Source organism: Cyprinodon tularosa, unplaced genomic scaffold (assembly GCF_016077235.1).
Source record: "Cyprinodon tularosa strain WSP-4 unplaced genomic scaffold, ASM1607723v1 ctg98, whole genome shotgun sequence".
Classification (NCBI taxonomy): Eukaryota; Metazoa; Chordata; class Actinopteri; order Cyprinodontiformes; family Cyprinodontidae; genus Cyprinodon; species Cyprinodon tularosa.
This window is the reverse complement of record NW_024039762.1, coordinates 1,984,855-2,010,077: the sequence shown is the minus strand read 5'-3', so window position 1 is coordinate 2,010,077 and position 25,223 is coordinate 1,984,855. Positions and strand designations below refer to the sequence as shown.

Below are 25,223 nucleotides of genomic sequence, written 5' to 3'. Positions count from 1 at the left end.
GATTTATATGGACATGTAAGACTTTTCATTAGCTTCATGAGTATATAGTTGATCCAGAGTTTTTTTTTTTTTTTTTTTTACTTTCTTACTATTTCTTGCTTCTGTCCTTAAGTAAACAAACCTGTTCTTAAAGCTAAATTTATACTACTTCCTGAAATAGCAGTGGTTTCTCACAGCTCCTCAAGTGAGCCTCACACTGTCAGGAAAAGTAAGAACAGACACAAAATAAGTTTATTGACACCTCTGGTGAAGGACTTTTCAACATCCATAGTTATTAAAGATAACACTATATTTAAGCCCAGTTTCTCTGTCTCAGTGTTGACATGCTGATGCATTTTTGTGTGAATGCTGTGACGCATTTAACCTGTTGGGTTCCTGTTTCTCATTTTTTCTATGCATTTTGATCACATTTGAACTGGTTCAGCATAAAAACTGCAACAGCTACACCTACTCTTTAAACATGGTTTGCATTGTTCTATACCAACAGAGGAACATTTTATACACTGTATTTGATTAGTGAAGCCTTATTTGTTCTATTCAGAGGTCATTGAATACCCATTTAATGGATTTTTTTTGGCCTTTTGAGTCTAATTAAACTGGTCCAGCATGAACATTGCAAGACCTAAACTCTTCAGACTTGAACTGCATTGTCCTATACTATCATGAGAAACGTTCAAGCCCAGATTGTGATTTGTACAACCTTCATTATATTTATGGAGATGCTAAATTAATTTTCTGATGGCAGTCCTTTCAAGTTTCTGCACATATTTCAAATTTCTTCCACTTTTAATCACTTCAATCAAGCTTCGTATGCAGTTTGTTGTCTTCAACTTATCTACTGATCATTTTCTTTTTATTTATTTATGTACATATTGTACATACAATTTTCTATATGTTGATCAACTGACATATTTGCATTTATTTTACATTGTCAACTCTAGTTATATTTCATCTTTCAGCACAGACATTAAGCATTCCTGATTTCTGCAATGTCATATCATTTCAGCCATTTAAGATTCAATTTCTCCTTGGAAATTATGTGGTAAATACCCACCCCTATCCATGCACAATCTTTGCTGAGCAAACCTCTCTTGCTGCTACATAGTGTGATGGTGTAATTTCTGGGTTAATAAGATGTACTAGATAGGATGGTAAATTTGTTCATGAGTTTAAAAAAACAAGAGAAATGTATTACAGTATTACACTGGAATCATGTTGAGGTGCTGCTGAAGGTAAGAATAAAGCCTGACTGCCCTGCTTCTCATTAGCAGCTTGCCACGGCCCATTAAATGTTTGGTTTCTGCTGAAATTGAACTAACTCTGGACAGCAGCTCTCGGGGATACAAGCCTCCCTCTGATCAATACTCTGAGAACCAGAAGAGTCGCGGGGGCGATGCTCAGCCATGTCATCTACCTGAGCACTGATGCATGGCTAGATGAAGCTCAGCAGAGGCATACTGGTGAAGAAATGCTTCAGTTATTCAATATAAACCACATTTTGATGATTTTAGTTGATATAACAAGGGGGACTAAACCAGTCTCCGTCTGACCTAAGGCTGTGTGTTTCCACTCTCATTCAATAAAATTAGGTTAATTGAGATAATTCTTATCCAAAGGAACCCCTATTATATGGAACTTATTAGACTTTATGAAGGAAGGTGTTAAAACATCCATATAGGACAGAGCACAAAAAAACTTTTATTTGCCATTATAGATTTAAACTGTTATGTTATTTTTTCAGCTAAATTGTTTAGAACCGGGGTCTTCAAAGTTTTCCAGGCCAAGCACCCCTAAACTGATGGTGAGATGGAGCAGGGACCCCCTAATTATATATATTGTATGAAACTGTGTTATACCAAACTGGTCCTATAGTCACTCTATTACAGATGGAGTAATGTAACGAAAGTAATTTCACCCTGGGATTATTAAAGTGTTTCTGATTCTGATTCCTGGTTGATGGGACAGGTGTTGTGAATGAAACGGTGCCCAGCTTGAAAGAGCTCCTGTGTGTCGCTGAATGTGTGCATTGCTGACTGAAAGACATCTTCTGCCTCCATTTATCTGTTTACTACAGTCTGGTAAATTCAGGTTAATGTGTATTTAAAGACATTTCTATTTGTGGAAAATATTGCAGGGGGGAAAAAAAAAAAAAAAGTAATCAACCAAAAGTTTTCCGACCCCCATGCAGTACCTCCGTGGACCCCCTAGGAGTCACGGACCCCATGTTGAAGACCTCAGGTTTAGATTATAAAACCATTCAAATCAATGAAAACAATTACTTGGTTAAAAACAAATTTTTCAAATAGTGATATCCTTTATTGCAGGAAAAAAAGGCAATATAAACTAACCTGGCTGAGAAATGAATTGCCCCTAAAGATGAGTTTGGTTCCAGTCCAGACTTTGACTAGGCCACCATTAAACCTACATCCTCCCATTTAAAAGTTGGAAAAGATAACTTTTGGGTTTTTTTGTTACTTAAAAACAATAAAATGTATGATCCTTTGATATATCTAAGCAGATCATGTACTTAAAGATTGAATTAGACAGAAGTGATATTAATTGGAGGTATCCAGGTAGAACAGAGCTGAATGTATTTCTGCACATGTGAGGAAAGTTGTGAATGGGTCAGATGGATCATAAGAAGCTTTTGTTTAATACATAAGGGCCGCTGAATGAGAAATAACAGGCTGGAGATGGTTTCTGATACAAACCAATCTCTGCTCTATGGAAATTACTCATCAGTGTCAATTTGTTGTTCTCCTGTTGTGGAATAATTGATGCTCATTAAGCTACGAGGGTTTTCCATAACCTGCGACCGGAGATAATAGTTGATTAGCCGAAAGAACGCTCCAGAGGGAATTTTGAAATGAGCAATACTTCATTTTGCACAGGCTGCCGGAGCTGGAGGCAACAGCAGATGTGAGAAAAGATGATGAGTGAAGTTCACCCAATCAAAACATTGCCTTTAGTTTTCTGTCTCTATGAGAGCAACATTAGAAGCTTGTAATCTGAGTCAGGAGAGGACTGAGTGTGACAGATGAGACGAGTTGGAGAAGATGGAGCAAAGAGGGTAGATGTTGTGTTCTCTGCTGGCTGAAGGGACTGATGCCACCGAACGCCTGAGTGAAACTAGAGGACCTGTTCGCCAAACTCCTGTCAATTCCTGTAATTGGTCACCTGTCTGCTGCAGTTTACTTCCCAGAGTCGATACTCTGCAGTAATAGTTTTCCTCCTATCTATTCCCATTCCATCTTATATCAGCACAGACAGCATGTGGTGACTGCTAGAGTGTCTGTGTGAATTCACACACGCCCTGGATGGAGTAGAGGTGGAGGAATACTCCGCTGGGAGTTAGTTTAGCTTCTTCTCTTTAAATAAACTCTTCTGGAGAGTGATGCTGCAGACTTCATTATGTGGACCTACATCTCGTCTGACCTGGTGACAGGGAATCCAATTTCCAGCAACCCGCAAAGGAAATGATGCTGCCATGTTTGTTCAGCTTTAAACTTCTCTAATTGTCTCTAGCTTCACTGCTGCTCCTTGTTTTTTTCTCACCGTCTGCAGGCTAAATCTGAGTCTCAGTTTATCCAACAGTCTCTCTTCCAAAACACAGTTTCCTGAACCGAGCCTAACTTTAGCTTCATGAAAATATTAACTATAGGCTCGGCTTATTTTACTCTTGGCAAGTAAATTTTGTTTTTACTCATTTTTTCTTCTCTTTTTTTCCTGTCTCCCATTGTTACCACACACTATCCCGAACACTTGTCATATTTGATAGCAGGTTGTGTCTCCAAGGCCTCGTTGGCAGCAGAAATATAAATTTCACGTTTTTATTCTCACATCTTCGCTCGTCTCTGGTAAAGTGACAATAAGGGAAAGCTGTTTCCTCTGACTATCCTCCATCTCCTCTGGCATCTTGCTTTAATTTTCGTCCATCCGTCTCGTTTTGCTTTCCTCTGTATCCAATCATTCCACATTTGAACGTGAAGCTGGGATATTGAACATGTTTCAAATATTTTTTCATCTCTTTTTCAGGGCAGCTGGAAATTGCACCACCCACTGCAGCCCAGTTGAGATACGGTAAGGAGTCTGTTTATCTCATCCTCCCTAGAAGATCATGCATAATGTGATGAGTTCAGAATGAGCGTAAAGAAAAGGTCCATCCGTCTGTCTGTGACCCAAACCACCCTTTTGCTTTGGCAAAAAAAATTACTGCATCCTTGAATTAAATGTGACTAAATGTCACAGACTACATGAAGTCAAGTAAAATGTCTTAAACGCAGCTGTGTACAAACTGTGTGAAAGAGAAAGGGCCACTATTACATTGCCTATGGCAATACAAAAACATTTTTGGGAGAAAGTTAGAAAAATAATGGCAAAATGTATTATATAAAATATAGATAAAGCCTGATATAATGTAGATATAATAAGAAGGACTGCACTTTGAATATGTTGCACTCTTTAGGAAAAGAACTAATAAACTTTTCGCCAGAAAGAATAACACTCTGTCTGTTTTATTTATTTATTAACGAAGAAAAAAATAGATCAGAATTGTGTGACCCTGGTGTCATTTGATCCTGACCAAAAGCTCAGACCATGTGTTTATTCATTTATTATATATGTATGTGTAACTGGGATCCATACAAACTTAGTTCACCCAAGTGTGGCTGGTATTCCTGCTGTTAAAATATATGAATGGTTCCTTTGAAAATTCAAATAATATAAGTTACTGTCAGGGTTTGGCTGGGAGGGGCTAACTAAGCCCCTCAGAAACCATCCTGCTGATCACCTGGATCTGAAAAAGCTAAACTCATTGTTTGAGTTCAGCAGATGTTCTGTGAGGTTGACATCTGGACTCCTGGTGTTTTTCTCAGCCTGCTCTTTTATTCATTCAGCTTCAGGTTTAGTGAAGCTACCGTTGACTGATGAAGACAGAGCCTGATCACCCAGCCATCATCAAAGCATCATCATCAAACCCAGCAGACATTAACATTCATCACAGCTGGCTTTTATATTTTTATTGTTTCATCTGGGTATTTTTTTCATCTTTTATCCTTTAGGGTTTTTGTTATTGCAACAGACTTGATTTTGTTGCACCTATGATGACACAGATTTCAGATAATGGATGAAAACATGATAATGCGAGTATTGCAGGCTAACAAAGAACCAAAACAACCCCCCTTTCAGCATCAAACTCAAAGCTTATTCTGGCATTTTGAACTAAAAAAGCTTCCTGGATGGGAAGCAAAATGTCTCCAAACTTGAAAAAAAAGTCGAGTGGATTGTTTTTATTAAAAACTTTTTTGGAATGATCATGACCTGGATGACCGAGAATCTTCACCAAAAAAATGATAAAATTCTTCGGCTTTTATCTGTCTGAGCTGACAAAATAAGAAGATACCTTAAATTCAGTTTAAGTATATTTCTATTAGCTTATGAAAATATAAAGAGATAAAAAATGACAATGATAAAAATGTTCTGGTGTGTCTAGACAGTTATAGGAGTTTTGGGTTATGGAGGCTGCTGCAGTGAATCAGGCAATTTAAATGGAGCAACAGTTTTTAAACCTCATGCATAATCCTCCTATTTTTCTTTCGTTACGCTTGAATATTTAATGAATATTTTATGGCTTTGTGGTTTTATTTTAAAAATAAACTACAATCTAACATAAACAGTACAGTTTGTTTGGTGTTTTTACAATCTATTGGATCACAGAGCAGAAAATGAGAGAATGCAGATTACGGCTTCATCAACTAGGAATCTATAACCAATCTGTCAGACAATAATGACATTATGTTTATTCATATGACCTAGCTTTACTTTTTTTTTTTTCAGTGAGCCACTGTAACAACTTCTAGGATTTCCTGGAAATGCTTTAGGATTGATGTTGGGTTTCTGTTCTGTCAGAAAGGATTTAGTGAGACATTATATGTTGAGTGTCCAGAGAAAACGGGGATGGCTCCTCTGCAAAGAGCTTTGTGTAAACGGGAGGAAAGAACGATGAATACTAAGAATCCAGTGAGGAAAGCTCAACCCGATGGTGGCATTAGAGGAAAAGTCAGGAGCTGACAGAAATGGGTTCATTTCAGTCTTAAAATGGAAAAATGATTAAAAAATACATCAGAAAGTTATTATTATTCAGAAGTGCATTTACTCACTTCACTGAGTTCACTAAACACAGACTGATGTTATTAACCCTTTTATTTCTGTTAATAGTGATGGTTTCCTCCTAACAGCCATTAAAATAAATATAGAAGACTATAATTGAAAAATAACAAATTAGACAAAATAAATAAAGCAAGACTTTCTGATTTACGGAAAGTGCCTGATCTTCAAACAGGAAATGGATTTAAACTAGGGCTGCAACTAAAGATTATTTTGCAAATCGATAAATCTGTCGATTATTTTTCCAATTAATCGATTAATGATCAGATATTAAAAGGTTACTTAAAGAATATTTCCACAAAGTTAAACCAGGGGAAACTAAAACGGTTCCACTTGAGGAGTTCTGGATAGAACAGATTGATAGATGAAAATGTCGGGGTTTCTTTTATTTTCAATGTAAAATGTTTATATATATATATATATTTTTTTTTTTACAATTTTGATATATTTGCTCTAAGTGGGTCACTCTGTCAGCTAAAGGCACGTGTTTTTCTCTATACTCCAACTAATGATTAACCGATTATAAATTAGGTGACAGTTATTTCAATAATTGATTCATTACGATTAATCCTATTAATTGTTTCAGCCCTAATTTAAACCATTTAGTTTCACTCCATTTCTTTATATCCTGAAGCATAGAGATCCTGTTGTTTTAAGAGCCACAGACCGACATGAAGCCGCAGTCACAAACAAATCCTTATCGCCTTAATCGCCAAACAGATGATAAACCTTACTTAAATTCTAGTTTCTACGTTTTCCAGACAGCTGTCCCACCCTGATTGATTTCACACTTCTGTCCCGCCGCTTTCATCCAGTGTGTTGAGATGAGAACCGCCTGTGTTGTGACACCAGTCTGTGTAAAGAGTCACGCTTAATTTTTCTACCAGATCAGAGTGATGAAATAAAGCTTTGAGCCACAAAGGCGATGGGAAGGACTGGTGTTATTTTTTCAGCAGTCCCATTTCATAAGAAGAGCTACCGTATCTGGACCGAAGCTCACTCTGTTAAACTTGAACCATAATAATCTTTCTCAAAGTGGGTCAGGACATCTTCAAAACTCATTTCACAGTAACTTCGGAACATCAATCTGTTGTGTTATTGATTCATTTTGTTCTTACAGAAGAACAGCAGTTGATAAAATGAACACATATTTTGCTCTGCTTACAATGAAACTATGAAATCTGAAATATATTGAATCTTTATATTTAATTCAATCAAATCCATCTCAAAGTTTCTAGTTTTTATCTGGCTCTATTCTCTGAATTAGCGCTGAAACAATGAATCGGATTAATCGATTATTGAAGTAATCTTCAACTATTTTAGTAATTGATTAATCGTTAACTGGAGTGGAGAGACTCTAAAACGTGTCTTTAGCTGACAGAGCGACTAACTTAGACAAGTAATCGCACCAAAATTGTGAAACAAATATCTGAACATCTTGCATTTAAGATAAAAAAGAATTAAAAAATCAATCTGTTCTATGCAGAACTTCACAAATATAAAAGTTTTAGTTTTACCTGGTTTAATTTTGGGAAAATCTTTAAGGAAGCTTTTGCTATCCAATTATTAAGCGATTAATCTGAAAGCTAATCAACAGATTAATCGATTTGTAAAATGATCATTAGTTGCAGCCCTACTCTGAACATGAAGATAAGCAGGAGAGGAATATTCAGCCTGATTTGGATTGTTTCATAATCCAAAGTTTATTCAACACTCAGCTTAAATAAGCTGTTTAAGAAAGACTAGATAACTTGACAAAATTACCAAATTATGTCAGAATTTCTGTCCCTAAAGCCAAGGCTGAGAAACATTTAATTTAATAACTGGAAATAGAGCAGAGAGAAAGGGATTCATACCATCCTGTGGTGAATCATAAGATGCTTGGAAGGACAAAGAATGAGTCCGTTCCACTGATCCATTAATGTCACCCATTCACTGGTGCTAAGCTCATTGTTTACTCACACATCAGTAATTTGTCTTTGCCGTGTCAATTGTTTCTATACGAGCTGCTTCCATGGTGATAATAAGAAACTTTATTCAATAATCTTTGGGAACCCCTAAAAGTGAGAAAAGGGATTTATATTTTCTCTCTGTGATCCATTGGTATCATTATCTTTAAAACATGTGAAATCCAATCATAGTGCTGCATAGTGGTAAAACTGCAGGTTTTTACCTGGTAGAGATATTAGCAGCAGCATGCATATCATGCTAAACTGATCCCAGATCAGCAGAAGGCGAAAAACACAACTATGAGTTCTGATGGGGAAAGGATTGTTGAGTTTCTGAGTATTGATTAAAATAAAAATCAGTTGATTTTTATTTTAATCCATAATCAGACGTCTACTTTGTTATGCTGGAAAGACGTGTGTGTTCCTGTCAGCTTTGGTCTGATGATGATTTTCTGTTTGTGTTTTTTTTTCACAGTGCTGCTGCATAACGCTCTTCCCTTTGTCGGGTTCGGATTCTTGGACAACTGCATCATGATTGTTGCTGTAAGTGTTTAACAATGAATACATGGACTTTACAGATTCCTGGAGATGCTTTAGTCAGGTTTTTGGTTTATTTAATAGGGTGTGATTATACCTGGGGACAGTTGGACAGAAACTTTCTGCTTATTTTGCCTCAGACTGAAGGCTCCTAGTTTTCATTGTGTTGATGAAGATTTCCAATCTTCCAGGTCATAGTCATTCCGTAAAGAAAAACAATCAACTGGACTTGTTTTCCAAGGTTTAAAGACGTTTCGCTTCCCTTCCAGGAAGCTTTCTCAATTCAAATTTGAATTGAGAAAACTTCCTGGAGGGTCTGAATATCAAATAGAAATTCAGGACAGGTCATTTATCTCAGATTATGCTGTTATCCTATTTTTATTTTTTTTATTTTAAGTGTTCTTAAATACTTTGGTTGTTTATACTATTAATTGTAAAGTGTGTCATAGAAAACCAAGGAGTTATTGTAAATTATTTAAATGGCTTTGAAGTTACTTGCATTGTCATTAAAGTAAAAGAACTATGAACTGGATGAGTCAGCATTCACCTAAACTTCATGCTTAATAAACATTTCTCATTTTCTTTTAGTTATTGCCATTTTGAAATGTCTATAAATGCTTTGATGCTCTATGAATTATTAAAGAAAAAGAGCAACAGAATAAAATCAAATTTAAGTCTTAGCCCACTAGTGAGATTTGCTGTTTTCAGGAGACGCTGAGGGCACCCCATGTGGTCTTGAGGGCCGCTTGGTGCCCACAGCCACAGTGTTGGTGACCTCTGGGTTAGAATATCAAGGAAACAAATGAAAGCAGCCTCCATTCATCTGCTGTGTTTTTTTGGTTTTCTCAGGGCACACAGATTGAGTTATCCATCGGTGTGGTTCTTGGAATTTCAACCATGGCAGGTAAGAGAAAATCATTTGCATTTGCCATCCTTCATTATTTAGCTGTTTTTTTTTTGTGTTGGTCTTTTAGTCTGTTTTTTTTTTTTTTTTTTGAGAAAGTAAATCTCTGTAGAAATATCTTCTCTGGTTTGAGCCAATTAAGCATAAAACAGAGCAGGATTTCTTGGTGCATCTGTGTAATGATTATGCTGTTTGCCACCTCCAGCAGCTCAGAGGTCTGATCCTAGTGCATAAGAACTCGCGTTGGAGTCGATGTTGGACTATTTTGTTGCAGTAGCAATTGATCTGCTGATCTTTTGTCTTTTCCCCCTGAGGGTTTCTGTGTTTCTGCCGTTACAGCTTTAATAATACTTGACATTCAGGGTCAGAAACAGCTGAGATGACAACAAGCAATGCAAAGCCTTTATTTTCCTACTTTCCAACTAATATTCAATGAACAGAAATGAATATACAGCTGAACCCCCCGGTGAGAGAAAAAGAGACTTCAATACTTAAACTCTCGTTACATTTTTCCAGGAGATTATATGAGATTTAAACCATTTATGTGATATATTAAACATATTTTAGTGTTTTTCTGAAATAAAAAGAACAAAAAATACCCAATGGTTTCTTGTTTTCACTATATTTTATTATAAACCCCCCCAATAAGGGTTAAATCTGATTATGTATATAAAGGTTAGGAGTCCTCTACAGAGGTTGTGCTTTGCTCTGAATAGAGGGATTGTTTATCTTTCATCTTCCTCAACCCACAGTTTGATTAGCATCTTTTAATGACATTACCAGTAGAAATCTTATACTTTTTGCCTGTCATCAGCAAGAAGTGGTGATCGCTTCTCTTTTCTCACTTTTTTTGCAGCTGCTGCCCTCGGCAACCTGGTTTCTGATCTGGCAGGACTGGGGTAAGAGTTTCACACAGGCCGCAGGAATCTGAACAGTTTCATTACATGTTTGGGCCACAATAAACATCTGTAGTTGCCTCTGAAATATTCAACTTTTTTTTTTACTGATTTAAAGCAGAGTAAAAGAATCTAAAGCTTCACAGTTAGAAAATATAATAACCACCTTTGATAGAGTATATTTATTTCTTTAGCTAATCTGTTTAGCGCCTCCTAGAGGCAACATTACCCGTACATCAAACACCAGTATCATGTAAACTAGAAAACAGCAAAGATTGTGGCTAAAGTTTGGTTTTTAACATATTTTTGTGTTTTTCTTAAAATATAAAATTAGATGCAGCATGAGAATGTAGGTCGTTTTGAGCCTGTCAAGTTAAAATATTAGTCAGATTGCTTTTAGACTCTCTGTGGGCTCATGCCACTTTGCTGCCATTCAATCATATGACAGAAAAGAGTCCTGGTGGTCCGTGTTTCAAGGTGAGGCCTAATGAAACCTTTTTCTTTACCGTTTTGATGGATTCCTGTCAGTAGGTAATGAAGGCTTTTTATGTGGTTCTGAGCAGAGCTCCCGAGAGCATTTTAATGCATTTGGTTGCAGTTAGAGCAGGATGGGTTCCTGTAGGATCTGCTCTTGAGTTTCTCTCTGAGTTTCTGGTCTTTTAGTCAGGTTCATGTTAAGGCTTCCAGCTTCAACTCTACAGCTGGAGGTCACTGGAAAAACAATCTAGAAATAAGTAAAAAAAAATAAAAAAATCTTTGAATAGGTAAATGAGATAATTTGCCAATCAAATGAGTATTTTTACTCTTAAAATAAGATAATTACATAATATGCACTTGATATAAGGCAATACAATTGTGTTTTCTTATTTTAAATCTAAATTGTGGCAAAATGTCTCTTTTAATCACCTCAATTCAAGAACAAATGCACTTATTTTAAGAAAAAATTACTTATCTAATTTTTTTTTTTTTTTTCCAATGCTGGAAAAGATCCCAGAAAAAAATGTCCTTGGAGCTTATAAGTTTACATTACGGTATCAAGAGGAAACCGAAAAAAACAAAATCTAATTTCCATTAAACACTGATCGCATGGCTAATTGGATGTTATTCCAATTCCTTTGTTTTTAGTTTTAACATAAACCTTACTTACTTTTGCTTCCATTCTTCCCTGCTGGACATTTTTTTCTGATCTTGCAAATCTCTGACTCACCTGAGTTTATCAGAGTTTAAATAATAAAAAAATAATGCTTTGTATGCTTTATAAGGGAACCAAAATGCGTACATATGTAAATCAAATGTTTTCTCTACAAATGGCCAAAGTTATAGAGCTGATGCAGAGCGCTATGATCACTCCTCTGAAACAGTTTAACGCCTAAATTAACTTAAAATATCTTTTACTATGCTGGTGCCTGCAGTTTGTAGCACATACCAGAATAACGCTAACATCTACTTCCAGCCGCAACCAACAGTATGGGAAAACCCCCAAGATGGGACCGGGCCTGAGGCTGCTTTTCTCCATATGAGTGGTTTGCAGATTTTGGTGCATGTTTTTCTTATTTATTCATCTCCAGAAGCTCACAGTCGACTTTAAATAAACTGTAGCTGTCAAAACATTCACCGCATTCCCAGACTCAATCCTATTCCTATTTTCAACAAAAGCTGCTCCAATCAGGAAACACTATCTTGTTTTTTTACAGACTTTGTAGCATTCATGCACCAACGGATGACAGATAGGCTCTCCTAAAATCAGCATTGTCAGTTTTTAGATGCCACTTTAGTTTATTATTCAGCTCAAAAAAGACTTTAAACCAGGAGAGGTATTGATTGCAGGATAATTAAGATAAAACCTGTCACAATCCAGCTGCTAAAACAATATTTCATATATTTTGAAGTACATTTTAAAACACACAGAATGTTTGATTTACATTTAGGCATTACAGTTTAAATATCAGAATCTGTTAATATTCACGATTAACTGAGAAATTTCTAAAGACTGCGAGTATTTCCAGAACCAGCATATCCTGTGAACCCAGTGACTGTAAGCAGAGAAGGAACAAATTGGTTTAACTTTGCTCATTAAAAATGTCTCCTCCTTTTTGTTTGAATGCATCAGCCTGAAGGAACAGCAAACACGTGTCCATAGATTCCTCAAAGTTTCTTATAATCAGGGCTTCATCTGAATAATTGATGTTAAGGGTGAGAGTTCTTATATCAGTTTGCATCTCCACACTGAAGAGTGTTAAATTGTTTTAACATAACTGTGTCTACTGATCAGCCCAGTCCACTGCACATTCACTCTATTCTACTCCTCAGCTGATTTCTGGGTAAATCTTTACTGAAATAATCAAAATTGTTAGTTTTTAACTTTTACTTGTTTTTGTTTATCTTTTGAAATATGGCCTGATCAACGTATAAGAGATCAAATGAGTATTTTTTTACGCCGATGTCTTGGAATGAGTTCTACCTGCTTCTAACTGACAGAATCAAATTGGGCTTTTCTTAAATAAGCAGCAGGGTCTGGGTTTGCTGCAAAGCTCAAAGTCTCTAGTGAGGTTTTGCATTTATAGGAACGCTTCCTGTCTCTGTTGAATCACATTCCACATTCCTTTGAAAAAAAAAAAAAATAAATAAATCTGAGGAATATGATGAAAAAAAATGACCCCCTTTTTGGTGGGTATAGTGCATAGTGGTTTGTGTAGATAGACCTCATCTTTCTCTGTGTTTTTCCACTTGGTACATTTTTCCATGGACAAATGTAAGGAAATGGATCTGCTAATACAATTTAGCTCATGACTCATTCTGACCAGTGAAGCTCAGTGGTTGAGATGCTGCCATCGGGTAAACTCCTGGCTGCTGTTTGCATTTCTTATGCACACAGTACATCAGCGGCTTTCTGGGGCAGATATTCCAGGCCATGTGCGTCGCACCTGTGGAGGATGGATCACACACACTTTGCATATTTGAAGTCTGGAACACCCACACTTCTTTGTCTTAGTTTCAGTCAAACTGACTCAACTATTAAATAGTACGCTTTATGTGAGACAGGTCAGTATCCACAGCAGTAGCCTCTTCAGAAAGGAATTTGATTCTGTTTGCTCTGCTGTGTCTCAATCAGCACTGGATCTATAGGCAGCAGCATCTGTGTAATGCTTCCCTGCTCTAAGCTAAAGGAGTGTGCTCATGACTGTACAGCGTTCCATACTTGCCAACTCTCTCAATTTATGTGGAAGACTCACGATTTTTAATGTTATCACCTGCTGAGCTCCAGATCAGTCCCCTAAGCCCCCCGCAATTTATTCATCCGTTAGAACATTTAAACTCATTATTAGTATGGAGTAAGTTATTTCTCCCAGCTGTCTTTGAACACACCACAAACATACATAATGTTAACCCAGAAGATGGATATGAGACAGGATGCTGAGCAGACTGAACATGAGCATCAGGATGTTTAGCAAACCAGCCAGCAAGATTTTTTTCTTTTTCAAACAATCCGCTTAAGTTTTGTATCATTGTTAGCAACTTAGACTAGACATTATTTGCTGGTTAGTTTAGTCTTGGAATAAACCAAATCCTCTTTCATTTCTGGGCAGCCTTAATGCCTATAGTTGCTCTCCTCAGATGTCTTTTGGTCACAATAGAGAGAAGAGAGTCAGGGTAGAGAAATAAAAAAAAATATCCATGGCATAAAAGCGACTTTAAAGTTAAAATTTTCACTCAAACATCAATGTCCTTTCATGAATATATTAACAAATATCTTCTGCAAAATGTCGTGAATTACTAAAGGCATCAAGTCCACTTGAGACTCATAAAAAGAAATAATCCAACAGGAAGACCAGGTCAGTTTGGACTTCGACTATTTATCAGCCTTGGTATGGGCACCACAGTAAGAGATTAATGATGAAGGTGAAAAAGCAGTTTGGGAGGGCAGGGAGGCCAACATGCACACAGCTGATGCAGACGCATCTGTTAGCAGCCATGCTCCATGTAACAGTTTGTCAGAGAGGACAGGCTATCACTGCAGGAGTGGATTCAGAAATTATAATATTATTGCTTTCTTTCTTTAGTTGTGGGTCAGCACCATGAAGAACCGTGTGGACCGTGTTCCATATGTTAGAATTGATAAATAAATGAACACTTAGTCTTCTTTTATTAAAGCATTAAATTATACATATAATATTTTATTTTATCTTCAGAAGCAGTTAAACACAGCTTTTCACACTTTTTAGGCTACTTAGTAATTAGCAGTTTGATCAGTTTGGATCATACAGATTATTGCCAGCATTCGTCAGCTACCCAAGCCACTCCACTTTTCTTTGATGGGAGAACCAATCCCCTTTGCTTTCCTGTAGAAAAATTGAAAAGCTTAACAAGGGATGCAAACAAATAATCAACTGATGATTAATGATTTATTAGACTTAAATTTGTTCCATCCGATCCAATTAATCGATAAAGTGTTTCAAAGGAATTTCTTTGATGTTGTGGTTTCACCATCCTGAAAGCGCTCACCTGCGCGTTCACGACGCTACGGAAGCCGGCAGACCAAACCAGATGAAAGTGCGCATTCAGCATCTGCTCTGCCGATAATGCAAGCGTAGAAGAAGAAATGTGCTGTTTACCTGTGCAAAGAAAGAAACAACGAAAGAAAAATGTCTGAGAACTTCAGTGTTGAGGAAGAGCATGAGTTCTTTGCCGAGATGAATGCTCACTTTCATCTGGTTTGGTCTGCCGGCTTCCGTAGCATCGTGAACTCGCAGGTGCGCGCTTTCAGGAAATCCTATACACTACTGTTTATGCTCTAAAAACATTCTAAATGACTTCGTTTCAAGTAAATTCTGGATGCTACCCACTCAGGACACTTGGAATACTTTGGACGAGCAGTATGGAGGAATATTGACACGTTTTTTGTGGACTTTTATGGACCTTTCTGTCTCGGGCACCATAGACCTCCATTATTTGAATGTCAGCAGACAGCAAGAAGTCTCCCAGATCTCCAGATGCATTTGAGATATCAAAAAAGTACTCCAGGGTGTTGTTCAGCATGGGGGTGAGTAGAAAATGAAGGCTAATCATGTTTTGGGTGTGCTATTCCTTTAATTGGCCTTTATGTGATGCAGTTATAGAATCCAAAACCTTTAAGGTTTATAATCTGGAAAGATTCTGTATTTATAGAACCAGAGCAGAATCTGTCCTAAGAAGTTTCTCTCTAACTTGATGAAAGTCCTCCCAGTCTCAGCACCTCAGAGCTGCTCCGCTATCGTCTTCCCGATTCGCCATCAGGCGACCAACTCGACAGCTCCAGCTGCAGCTCATTTGTGTGAGCAGTGAACTGAGAATCCATTAGTCCCAGTCACTGATTCAACCCACAGAAACAGCATGTCAGAATATTCACTCTGATTTCTTTCTCTCAGATGTTAACGCCTTCATCTGTTCCAGACGCTTTGAGCATCAGACCGACATCTTCCATCACCCATGAATTTGGTCATAGCGTGGTTTCTGGATGTTTTTGTGTCTGTGTTTGGTCATGCATTGATATTAGCTAGTAATTATGCCCTTCCTTTAGTTGCTCCTGTCCAGGAAACCTTTGAATTTATCCAACTAAAAGCTTCTTAATGAAGCTCCTACTCAGTTATCTATATATCTGACAGAAATCTACTTTATTAAAGTTTGAATTTCCAGTTTTATTATTATTTTTGATTGGGATTCAGGACATTTTTCCAGTTTTGAGCTGCTTAATGCTGTGCTTTTACTGCAGCGTCTCTTTGATCTGAGACATAAGTTTCTATCTTAACCTCTTAGTGGAAATTGCGGGACCTGATAAACACAAACATGCGTCTTCATTTTCTAAAGCTGTTCTGAAACACATCTGAATGGTGACGAAAGCTAAAAAGAAACACCTGAATTGCACAGATACAATCTCCTATCAGTGGAGTATTATTATCTGTCTGCTTTTAATAGAAAGGGCCCAACTGGACCAAATGCGACCTTTGCTTTTATTTCCTCTTTTCCACAAACTCACCGGATTTTATTAAGAAACATCATAAAAACAGAGAATGTAGCTGAATGATGGAGTTCATCATTTATACATCAGCATGGAATGACTTAGTGCTTCACATCAAACAGAACTAAATTAACCCAGTTTGGGAGGAAATGATGGATTTAATTCTACTCCAGTTGATTTTTTTTTTTAATTCCCAGATGTCTTTGCTAAGTAATTTAAAACACCAAACTAAATTGATTTATTTCTACCCACCAGGCCTCTTGTCTGATTTCTCGCTCTTGTTTGAGGACATCCTGCTGCATTAATAACAGATTTAAGCCTCGGCGAGAGCTTTATTTAATCATCACGTTCTTTTCCACACACCAAAACGATTCTTCTTCAGTTTAATGAATTCTAACATGCAGCTAAGATTATAAAAATGAATATGGAACTATGCATGTACAAAAGCATAACAATTATGTCAATTTTAACCTGTTATAAAATCAGCATTTTCCAAAATCCATGTTTTTTCTCTGCAGCTCTATTTATGAAATTAAATGCCTGCCCTGCTAAACCCTTAAAGTTTCCTTTTCTTCTTCTCTCCAGGCTGGCTGGTTACGTGGAGGCCTTGGCGTCTCGACTCGGCATGCAGATTCCCGACCTGAGCCCGAAGCAGGCGGACATGTGGCAGACCAGGGTCAGCTGTCACACGGTTCGTACCACGAGTTCTCTGAAGTAACGGAGATGAGGGAAGCTGCTTCTGGAAGCATTTCCATCTAGGCTTCAGTTGCTTTTTAATAGACTATAAACTCTTCTCACCGCATATTTATTAGGCAATCAGTCAGTCAGGCTGAAAGGAAATGATTCTAATCTGCTGCTGATGGGGTTTAAGATTAACCACAGAAAACATGGTTAGGAATCTACGGCTCTGTGCAAATAATGGTTAATAAATTGTTTTTTATAGGATTTAATGTAATAACAAATAGGGTAATTAATTACCTAATCTGTTACTGAAATAGATTATAAACAATTAATTGTAATAAATCAGTTCAACTATGATCCTACAAAATCCAAATAAGCTATATAGAGAAGTGAAAGCAAGACCCTTTTAAATTTAAAGGATTACAGAGAATTTACTGATCACCACATGGATTATAAAAGGCTGACCTGATACAGGCTCCAGAATGCAGAAGATGTCGGACTATGCTGGGTATGCTGAGCTATGTGATCCTAAAATCTAGGATTTCTGGACTAAATTCACTTCATATGTCATCTCAAGGCACTTTACAGAAAATACAGTCAGATTGGTTAAAAGTTTCCATCAAAGAAAACCAGGTGATTGCATCCAGTCACTGAGATCAATAACGGGACATGCTCCTCCTGGATGAGCCTTTATGGATTCATGAAATCAGTTGTCCTGCCATTATTTACATTTTTCATCCAATAATGCTAAATGGGTTCAGACTGCCTTGCTACTTGGGCAAAACTCTTTATTTCACAGAGGAAGAGCTGGTTATAACAAAGAGTAGCAGCTGGCAGTACTGGCTGCACTGGGATGCCTCTCATACAGACTGCTGGATAGAGGGGAGAGCTTTCACCTGAAATGGGGTCCGCAGCTTTCCAAAATACAATGAATAACCTAAAGATCAGAATGGAATGAGCTACACAGAGCTACACTGTCGCTGCGTGAGGAATAATTCAAGTCTTATGAAGACAAATGCCAGGCTTTTTGGTGGGTTATTTTGGGGGTTTTCTGCTTTTTTCTTCTTCCACTGCTCTTTTATTGTACTGAAGTTGATCTGTTGTGATGTGTTTGAAATAGAGTGGGGTTCTGCGAAACGTAATCAAATGTTAAACACAGAAAAAGGAATAATTGATTTATCAATAATAAATAGGTTAATTGATGGAGCAGTTGGCAGATTTGGGAAACCTTCAGCTCCAGGCTGATCAGAGCAGCTTAGTAGACCTCTATGTGTAGCTGAAGGATTAGTGAGATGGTGGGACATTATGTGGACTGATTAGATGATTCTCCAGTACTGGACTCAGTACTCTTTGAAAGCATGGAGGTATTTCTCCTACTAGGCTGCCAGGCTGATTTACTGCAAACCAGCAGTAATAGCTCAGTCCCCATGCATTGGAATGCTAGAGGGTGCTTAGCATTATGCTTCAGAGGAAGCTCTGTAGAAAGATGGCCCTCTCTGAACACACCAGTAGCACCTTGGTTCCTGACCAACCAGCTTCGGATCATTTCCGACTAAATCAAATACTAGATTTTAAAGAAGAGGAATGAAGCCACACTCCTTTTTAACACCCTAATGTTCAGCGTTGCTCACTTTCTGTACCATTTTATTTTTATAATTTCATTTCAGAATGAAAATAAAATGGAGCTGTAAAGTGAATAGTGTTTAAGTAAACTGCTTTGACCTATTGCTGCTCTGCTTGCCTGCAGGGTAAAGCCATTGGCGTCGGCATCGGCTGCATCCTCGGCATGTTTCCTCTACTTTTCTTCTCCGATGATGATGAGAAGAAGGACGGACAGAAGGAGACGAAGGTTGAAACTCCACCTGCTCCGACAGCCGGCAGCAAAAACTAAAACTGATTATTGTTCTGTGAAAACGGGCTTTTCTCCAGACTCTTCCCATTAAACCAAACTATTCAGAGGATTTTACATAATATGTTTGACTAAAGCACAGAAGACTGGTCATGTGTTCAATGCAGCTAACTCATCCACCATCATAAGACCTGCTGATCTCATAGGTCTAACCTTTCCTTTGAGTCGGTTCAATCAATAATTACTAAGCACTGACTGTATAGCAGAAGACGGTAACTTGGCTGACTGAACGTCCAATGACTGTTCAAAGACGCACTTAGACATTCAGATGCATTTTTTTGTTGTAAACCTGCGTCTAACTTTGCCTCATGCATGTACTTTATTTCTCTGTTCATTTTATGCATTGTTGCAGCTCTCTGTTTTCTAATCAACAGATTATTCTACTACTTACCGGTAATTAAGAGTTAAACACATCATAGATTTTGTATAATTTATTTAGAGTGTGATAAAGTGATGATGTTTTATTGACTAGCATCACTTAACTCAAATACTCCTATATTTATATTACCTCCATCAGCTGAGCAGGAACTGCCTGGAGTATAACAACACTAACACTTCCTGTACCACAGTAATAATGTCAGCTCTGCTGCCCTCTGCTGGACACACATAGCAGCTAATCTAGTCTGTTCCTTTAATCAGTCCTGCTCATTATTAACCTGCGCTGTGGGGCTGATGTCACTTATTGTTCCCCACAGATTAAAGTTCACTTAGAGAAATGTTTATCTTTTTTTGCTCTTTATGTACATCTCGTATGAAGGCTTTTTATGAATTAATTTCTGTCTTTAAGGTGGAATTGAAGGAAGTGATCAAATTCGGTGCGGTGAAAAAGCATTTGCCTGCTTATAGAGTTCTCCAGCTTTTATTGTCAGAGGTAACCTGAGTAAAATAAAAGCAGGGAGGGGGTTTAGGGCGGCGCTGTGACCCTGTTAGCTTCATTTAAGATGTAGAACTTCATTTTTTTAGGTCATTTTACAGCGTTTGGTATATCCATGCTCTATGTCGGCATACTTTCTTAAACATTCACTTATGTCACTTTAGGGTCTAATCTGTCGCTTATTTAGCTAAAATAAATGTAGAAACCTTTACCTGTACATTCCTTTTTCGAAAAGTGTCAGAATCAAGAAATCCCTTCAACAATATCTTAACAAAACACCTAATTTTCTCTGGTTTAAAGAAATACAAGAACTTAATAAAGGGAATTAATTTTACTGACAGAAGTGCCCTGGAATGGCCTAGTCAAAGTCCAGATTTAAATCAGACTGATCTGCAGTGATGTGACCTTAAATAGATAAGCGATGCTCAAAAGGTCCTCAAAAGTTACTTATTATAAACCGCAAAACTCTAAAATAGTCTATAAGTGGGCAAATGATTTCACCAAGCACAGTATTTCTGCTAGGAACTTTATTTATTTATGTTCTGTTATTTATTTAGTTTGTTCCAACTGTGTTATTTTTACCTAGAAAGAAAATAAGGCATCAAGACTTATGCACAAAATGCATTTTTCTTCTAGGCAGAAGGACCTTTCAGCTGAATGATCTGCTTTGCAGCTGATGATTAAACTAAGTACTGTCTAAAAAAAAAACTGGAAGTAGAGAGAAGGTGTGTTTGACTGTTTTAACTTTGTACTGTGTGGATAATACAACTTCTAACTAAACATAAGAACAAAATGTACAGAGAAATGTATGCATTTAGGGACCTTCTTCATGTTCAACTTGCATGTGTTATAAAATTAAAGATAAATAAAAGTGTATATCCCTCCAAGGTTTGCAGCACAATTTAAAATGGGGGGTGAATAGAGATGGGGTTTAATCAGGCTGAACCTTAGCATGCAAAGGTTGCTCTTTTGTTTTTTTCAGCACTTTTTGTGATCCTGACTCATCTGAGATTTGGAACATTTGGGTTAAAATGTTGCATAAAAAAAGACATCGCTCAGGTTTATGCCGGCACTGATGATGCGTGCTTTAAAAATGCTCCAGCTGTTAGCAATATGTTTTAATTGTTCTTGTTTGCACAGAAAAAGAAAAAGTCAATGCCAACAGCTTCCATGTTCTATCAAACATTAAATTTTCCTGTTTGGTCTAAAGGTGCAGCCCATTTCTCAGTTTGATGAAAATGGCTGAATAATATTTCCACATGTTTGAATTTACCTTGAGGATTTCTAATAAATGATCCAATCCTTCTGCTCCAAAGACAGGATTAAACTTACGTTTTCTCTCTGTTAATCCTAGTTTGCTTTTTATCTAAAAACTAACCTGAAATATAAGCCATGTTATTGTGTAGTAAAAAAAAAATATATATATAATTAGGTTTTTTTATCTGAGTCCATCACTGGGAAAAATAGATAAGAAAATTCTAGACGTACACTTCTTAGTGTTGTTTTAGAAAATCTAAGGATACGGATCTGAGCTGCAAGGAGAACTCGGATGAAGCACATTAATGTGAAAATCCATTTTTCACATCAAAGGCAGTTTGAGTTTGAGTGGGTAAAACAGCCAAAGCCTTAAAGGTCCAAATTAAATTCAAAAGCAAGTTAAACTCTGAACTGGGCCGAGTCTCTAAAATGAGCTCTCTGCTTTCAGAGCTGTATTTTCTGCAGACTTTCTGCTCAACCTTTGAATTTTATAGAATATTCCCAGTTGAACTTTCTTAAACTCATTTTCAGATAAAAGGCAGATTGACGACACAGGAAGTAAAAACCATTATCTGCTGGTAACTATAAAAACAACCAGTCTCAGATTAGTTTGTTTAAATGGTTGAAGTTAATCTGTTGGATTGTGTCAGAACTGGAAATTTAAGAAGGGCGGGTTGAGCAGCTGTGATGGTGAAGCAGTGGCCTTTCTAGGATGTGTCCCGCCTTTCATACGACGCCTGGAGATTAGCAGCGATGCATGGAGTTTACAAACTGCATCCAACAGCTACTTCTATGCTGCTTTTCCGGGCAACATAGATGATTTAGCAGATAATCTGTTTCTTACTTGGATTATTCACCTTTAATTACATTTGGTGAACTCAGTTTAATTTTTATTTTGCTTGGGGTTTTTTTTGGATCTGATTAGTTTTCTTGTGCTAATAATCTATATTTTATAGACAAGTTCTCTTGAACCACTTAACTCTAAAATATTAAACAATATGGGGAGCTGATGTGTGGATGCTGTAGGGCAGAGGTCTGCAACCTCTGGAGCCACTAGTGGCTCTTTTGAACCTCTATTATGGCTCCTAAACGTTTAAGGAACCCACTAATGGTTTAAATGATAGTATATTGACAAATACCATTCTTAGATACTTTAAACAAACAACAGAATGATTTTAATTGACCAGAAATCTATATATTTCTATTGATTAGTTTGGAAACTATGTGTTTCTTTTCTGTTACATCAATTAGTATCCTAAAGAGGGATATTTATGCTTCCAAGAAAAAATCTGTGTTTTTTTTTCCTTATTCTAACCCTGTAAAGCCTGAATAATAAAGGAATAAATGAAAACGATCATTAAACTTTCTGAAACGGTCATTAAACTTTCTTACAAAAAAAATGATTTTGAATCATACAAATTAGATTATTTGTCATCTGTGATACTTTAAACTTTTTATTCAATTTATTAGGGATTTTCTGTTCACTACATGAGTCTGATTGATATAAATCAGTCTTTTCAAGAACAAAAATAAAACTGATGATGCAAAGGTCTGAACAAAACATGATTCCTTTGGTGTTAAAAGGCTGGAAACTAAAAATGCAAATTAACTTTTTGTTTTTAAATAACATTACAACAGATTTCCTATAGCAGATATTAAAAAAAAAAATTGTTGTGTTTTATCTAAAGATCTAAATGACTTTTATTTTGATGGGCAGGGGGTAAAATGGCTCTTTGGATTTGAAAGGTAGCAGAATCCTGCTGTAGGGTTTGGATGTAACCGTCATGTTTGCTGTTATGATTACCTCAATGTGTTTCCCTGGTTGTTTAGAGATAACAACAAGCTGAGAGAGGATGAAAACAGAGCACACAGACAAACACCCACCCTGTTTCACAGGGGGAAAGAAGAGCGACACTCGAGACAGAGGTGGAGCCACTCTGAGGATCATACAGCTGGGGAAAAGCAACTCAGAGGTTTAAGATGCTGAAACGGATCAAGTCAGTGACCGTGACACAAAATGATGCTTGTTTATAGTTCAATGACACTTTATTTCACTTTAAGATAAATGTTTAACCGTTCACTCTTTCCTCTAGACCAACAATACTAAAATGGAGCAGCGGCATCATAAAATCAGTCTGCCAGACACTCTTCTAATCAGTGCACGAAGGTAACAAGTCTGCAAACGTAACAAATCTTCAACAGTGTTACATCATTCAAATAGCTGCTCATCCTGAAAACATGCAAACGTGCTTCACCGTCCTCCGCTCTGCTGAAACTTTACCCACATATACACAAACGGTGCTGTTGTTATTTTAGTAACAATACATTTAAAAGGTCCCCGTGTGTGGGGCCTGCTTCATTTTACATGCTCAGCCTTTCTTCAGGAGCCTGCATGCAATCAGCCTTAAACACTCAGAATAATGTTAAAAAAAAAATGAAAAACTACAGTGAACTGTGAGAGGTATAGGTGTGCAATTAAAGTGTAACACAATCAACTAAATTATTGTAATGCTTTTAGATGAAAAAAAAACTTTTTTTTTCATTTTTTTTTTTTTTGCTCGTTGCACCGATTACATTTATTAGAAAAGGTTCAATACTTCTTTTATTCACGTTAACCTTGATCATCCTCTGTTCTCGAGCCATTATTCAGCAACTGTCCATGAATGGTGCCATTTGGGCAACTGCCCAGGACGGCGTGTAAAGCTAGGGCGGCAACAGGTGGGGGAAAAAAAAATAAATACAAAACTTTTCAGTTGCATCTTAAACAAATTAAGTATTGCTTTCATTCAAGTGCAGGTAGCTGGAAGTTGGTGACAACAGGAATTTCTCTTACCCCCATATTTCCATTACTTTCTTATAGTTTGATTGGTTACTGGATGGCAAATCAAGGAACTAGGCAAGGTGACTAAAAACCACCATTGTCACAGCTTATCTGCATTCTGGACTCTTACTATAAACATGATTATTTAGCCCTTAACTCTGTGGATTTACACTTTATGGGTGGTAGAAAATGAATATATGGAACAAGCTGGGAAAAATGAGCAACAACACGCACATTTGCCCGAAGTGTAAAAAAGCCCAAACAACTCCTGTATGACACTCCTGAATTAAACAGTAAAAGTTGGTGTGCAAGTAAACTATAACCCAACAAAGTCTTTTTTAAGACGTCTGGTCATTTTAGATATGTCAATTTTAAAAAAGCTACCTATATAGACGTATCTAGAATTGTAATAAGCCTGAAGATAGCACCATTAACAAGCCCTCCCTCCCAATTTTTAAAAAGCCAAATTCATCGGCACCAGAACTAAAGTCACAACTCATCTGCAATCAAAACATGAACTTAAGTTTTAAATGTGCAAAAGTGGAAGAAAGGGTTAAAATAATGTCATTGTTACTAAATCTGTTGGAGGAAACTCTATTTTAACCAATTTAAGCTGAATTCATTTTTATTTTAGTTGAAAATATATATATTAGAATAGATGGTACGGGCAACCACCAGATGTCTCTGTTCAACCCTCCTACAGGGAATCGGTTTAAAAACAAACTCTTCTCTCCTCTGTCTGTCTGTCTGTCTGTTGGAGCTCAGTGATTCCTGCCTGATGACGGACAGTCTAAGCACGTTTTTTAGTCCAGCTAAACTTTTATCATGGTAACAGGTATCCAGCCCCGAACACATGATGATAGGAACATTAGGAACCGTATTATTGAATTCTTACCTCCTCCTCTGCATAGAAAGATATCCAAAAAAAGTGTATAAATTACATTCATTAACCTATAAAACATTGATTCACCAAGAAATATCCTATTTAACTTTTCTACCCATCATTCTGATTATTGGTGGAGATATAAATCCTCCTCTATAGAGAATGTGCTGCATTCACTGTCTGTTCTAGTTTTCAGCCCAGCCTACATGTCATTGAGATTAATACTGACCCATGTTGTCGCTGATATATGGTGCTGGCATGAAACTAAGAGCAGCTCCTCGTTCGTACAGTCAGCCACACAAAGCTACAACATTCTCTGGGTAGGGTGGGTGTAGCGGCTGCAGGCCGGTGC

The 25,223-nt window shown here is 37.1% G+C and overlaps 1 protein-coding gene across 1 annotated transcript in view; it reads left to right on the top strand.

Annotated features, from left to right (window-relative positions):
- LOC119777114 (transmembrane protein 65-like) overlaps positions 1-20,797 on the top strand; it is a 35,403-nt gene extending 14,606 nt beyond the window's left edge. Inside the window, exons 3-8 of the mRNA XM_038275911.1 lie at positions 4,036-4,080; positions 8,590-8,657; positions 9,501-9,555; positions 10,412-10,454; positions 17,032-17,137; positions 18,875-20,797. Coding sequence (XP_038131839.1) covers positions 4,036-4,080; positions 8,590-8,657; positions 9,501-9,555; positions 10,412-10,454; positions 17,032-17,137; positions 18,875-19,018 — 461 coding nt within the window. The 3' untranslated portion in view covers positions 19,019-20,797. The remainder of the gene's footprint in view (positions 1-4,035; positions 4,081-8,589; positions 8,658-9,500; positions 9,556-10,411; positions 10,455-17,031; positions 17,138-18,874) is intronic.
- The last annotated feature ends 4,426 nt before the right edge of the window (positions 20,798-25,223 follow it).